The sequence below is a fragment of the Scomber scombrus genome, chromosome 8 (assembly GCF_963691925.1).
Source record: "Scomber scombrus chromosome 8, fScoSco1.1, whole genome shotgun sequence".
NCBI classification, from domain to species: Eukaryota; Metazoa; Chordata; class Actinopteri; order Scombriformes; family Scombridae; genus Scomber; species Scomber scombrus.
The window spans coordinates 26790157-26793709 of record NC_084977.1 but is presented as its reverse complement, the minus strand read 5'-3'; the positions used below and the strand labels follow the sequence as shown (position 1 = coordinate 26793709).

The window sequence follows — 3553 nt, the reverse complement described above, 5'->3', positions numbered from 1 at the left end:
AGCTTAGACACAACACATCATCACATCTGGCAAGCAGCAAGATTAAACTGTAAGAATATCTATTCAATGGTTTCTAAACAAAAGCTGTTAAATCATCATCATCTACATGGGGAAATTGTTTTATTAAATATAGTTTATATTCTCAATATGTGTCTTTTTGCTGTATTTATTAGCTTAATATATTTAACATATGTCACAGCACTTTGGATTCACTGGGTTTTTTAAAAGGTATTCTGAACTGATGTGTATAGTTAACAAAACAAACGTACTTCACCTCTAATTAAATTGAATTAATCTTAATGAAATAAGTTAGTCTAAGTACAGTATATGGCTATTTTTCTACATGATCTTGACCTCACAGGAACCTGGCTGTAGTATTTGAAGGCTGACAATGAGTTTAATAGCTTTTCTAAACCAGGGGTAGAAAAAGGCATAGATCAGAGGATTGAAAGTGGAGTTACAGTAAAATAGCCAAATTTGAGAAGATGAACCATTAGCTGTGATGTCCTCTCCTGCTAGAAAAGGACAGTAGTATGGACACAGACAAACTATAAACACAAGTAGGACAATGCCAAGAGTTCTAGCAGCCCTCATCTCAGATTTCTTCACAACTACAGTGAGAGTTTTTGATTTGACAGCTACAATTTGAGACCGCATGATACGTGCCTGTGACACAGCTACCACAAACACTCTCATATAGAGAACAATGATAACACTAACAGGGCAGAAAAAAGTGAGAATAAAGTCTACTGCACCTGATATGTAGCTTATGAAAATTGTACATTCTTTGGGGCAGGGGTTAAACATATCTTGGTACAATTGATCTTTTAGTATTATGAAGCTGTAAATAACAGAACAGATCCAACACAAAGACACACAGATTTTAGCTCTGTTTGTTGTTATCATAGAAGAATAGTGCAGAGGAGCACAAATAGCCACATAACGGTCCACTGATATGAGCACCATACTTCCAACAGAGGTAGAGGTGAGAGTAAGGTTCCACAAAAACAAAAGAGCACATGTGATTTTACCCATAAACCTGCAGGACTGCATGTTGATGATTTCAGTTGGCATCAGTGCAACACCCACAAACCAGTCAGACACAGCCAGGGAGAGGAGGAAGACATTGGTGGTGGTGTGAAGCTGCCTGAAGTGGGAGATTATGATGAGCCCCATTAGTGGTAGTTCTTTGGTATGCCTCACATTCAGTCCCTGACACAGTGCAGATGAGGTTAAATCACAGCAAATATTACGAGAATACCGAATATTTTACTTTTATAAACGCAATAATATGATAACCAAACTCTACATGCAAAATAAATCTCTACTCCTTCAGTTTAGCAGAATTTGACATTATCGTGACTACTACTATTGTGACACCTTCAAACAGAGAAGCAAAATTAAAATGAAATGTTTTTAATTCATAGGTTGAGTACTTAGATCTTTATCTAGTTTGGCTTTTTAAAAATACATTTAAAAAGCTTTTTTTCAGGGTGGACTAAGAGCCAAAGTTGGTTTTATAGCATAGGATTTACAAAAACAATTTTATGAACACTGATTAGAATGTTTCCCTTAATTAAACCACCCAACAACTCTACCTGTTATTAAACACTACCAGCTGTAATAATTCAAGAAAAGCATCTGTGCCTGAAATGAGAGATGGAGATGACAACCAGTAGGTTGAGCGTCACAGTGAGCAAAACGATGCAGTACAACAGTGTTTTGATGAGTGTGGCTTTGGGAGAAACCAGAGTTGACATGCAGGAGGTGTTGAGAGGCGGAGTGCAGAGCTCAACTTGTTCCAGTGTCTCTACCATCATCAGAGGATGTGATGAGGGAGCTGCTGAGATCTAGCAGCCCTCTGATTCACTTCTTCATGCCATAAGTTATTTAACTCTCATGTTCTGCACCCCCCTCCCCAAACCGAACTCCTCCTACTCACCAAATATTGCTCTCTTTCCCATTCCCTCTCTTTTTCAATAAGTTAACTTCCTACTAGGGCTGCAACTAACACATATTTTAATAATCGATTGATCGGTCGATTATCTTTCGATTAATCAATGAATCGGATTTTAAAAAATAATAAAAATAATTTCCACCCGTTTAAAAAAAAGAAAAAGAACATTATTTAAATTGACAGCAAAAAAGTTTTAATATTAAATAATAAATAATAATTAAAAAAACAAATGTTTATGTCAAATAGCTATAATAACTGAAACAAACAACACAAAAAGCTGGTGGAATCAGCTTGTACTGATCATAAACAAGGGGAGCATTACCTGTGGGGATCTGGTGGAGAACTGCTCTTGTGTGTCCAAAGTCCTTGTCATTGGCCGCATAAACCACTGACTATTGTCAGCACAGGTTGCAACCTCTACTGTTGGTAAGGTGTCAGATCATCCAGATGTTTTAGGGGAAGGAGGTCAGCTGCTCAATTTAAAATTTGCTTTCCGCTTGCACATCCAGCTGGATACCGACGGTTCTGCATTGGTAAAAACCAACTCCTTTAAGGTCTGAAAATCTTACATCAACCTGAAATACAGATGCCAGGTGTCATTTCTGTAGCAGCTCAATAGGAAATGGATTAGGGTTACACAGCCTTACTGGGACCTTGCCTTGCCTGGGCATTGCTTGTTGTGGGGAACATCGACTTGAAGGCAGCTGTTCTGGGGTGAAGGCCCTGAAAGAGACTGTCCCAGAGATGATGAATCAAATTCATTTCAAAGATACCACCATCTCTCGCTATAACTGCCCTACAACATGTGAACAGTCCTACCCACAACAGTAGATACTCACTAGACCTAGTGTTTACACTTGGTTTGAATCTAATTTGTATAATCTGCATTAGAGACCTTGTTCTCTGACCATATGTGTATCCTGTTTAATACGGTTTCCCAAGCTACCATAAAACCTCAAAAGCAAAAAGTTGACTGTCATGTTTTTAATAAACACACAGCTAAGTTATTGTCACCACTTTTTAACACTGACAACACCGCTAACAATTTGCCCTTTGTTACCAATACAATGACCAGTAGGGCATGTTTAATCACCTATTTATCCTAGATATGGTCAAAACCTAACTCAAATGCACTTTCAAAATTGTGCCATGAATGAACAAAGAAATTTGTAGCATTTAAAGAACGTATAGAAGATTTGAATGCAGATGGAAGTCCAATAAATTGTAGGGTCATTACTCGCTGCTCATGGAATTACCATATACCCCAAAACAGGCCAGGGAAAAAACAAGGGTGGATAAATCTCTTAAAACAGCTTCTACTTCAGAGCTCTCCCCAATGAAAACCTGCCTTTCCAGGAGGTGCTGGTTGGGTTTCTTCTTTGGCAACCTGCCCTACAATTGTCAAGGATCCTAAAAAACCCCTCTCCTGCCTGGACTGTTATCATGGGGAGTTTCTCTGTACATGACCAGACTCTGCACTCCACCCTTTTCCGGCTGAGGACCATGGACTCGGATTTGGAGGTACTGATTCTCATCCTGGCCGCTTCACACTCAGCGGCGAACAGATCCAGCGAGAGTTGGAGGTCACGGTCTGAT

The 3553-nt window shown here is 39.0% G+C and overlaps 1 protein-coding gene across 1 annotated transcript; it reads right to left on the bottom strand.

Moving 5' to 3' along the window:
- Positions 1-339: 339 nt before the first annotated feature.
- LOC133984955 (trace amine-associated receptor 13c-like) lies at positions 340-1820 on the bottom strand. The gene is made up of 2 exons (XM_062424477.1): positions 1648-1820; positions 340-1147 (listed from the first exon to the last, which is right to left on the bottom strand). The coding sequence occupies exons 1-2, from the start codon at positions 1818-1820 to the stop codon at positions 340-342; spliced, it is 981 nt and encodes a 326-aa protein (XP_062280461.1).
- Positions 1821-3553: the final 1733 nt, after the last annotated feature.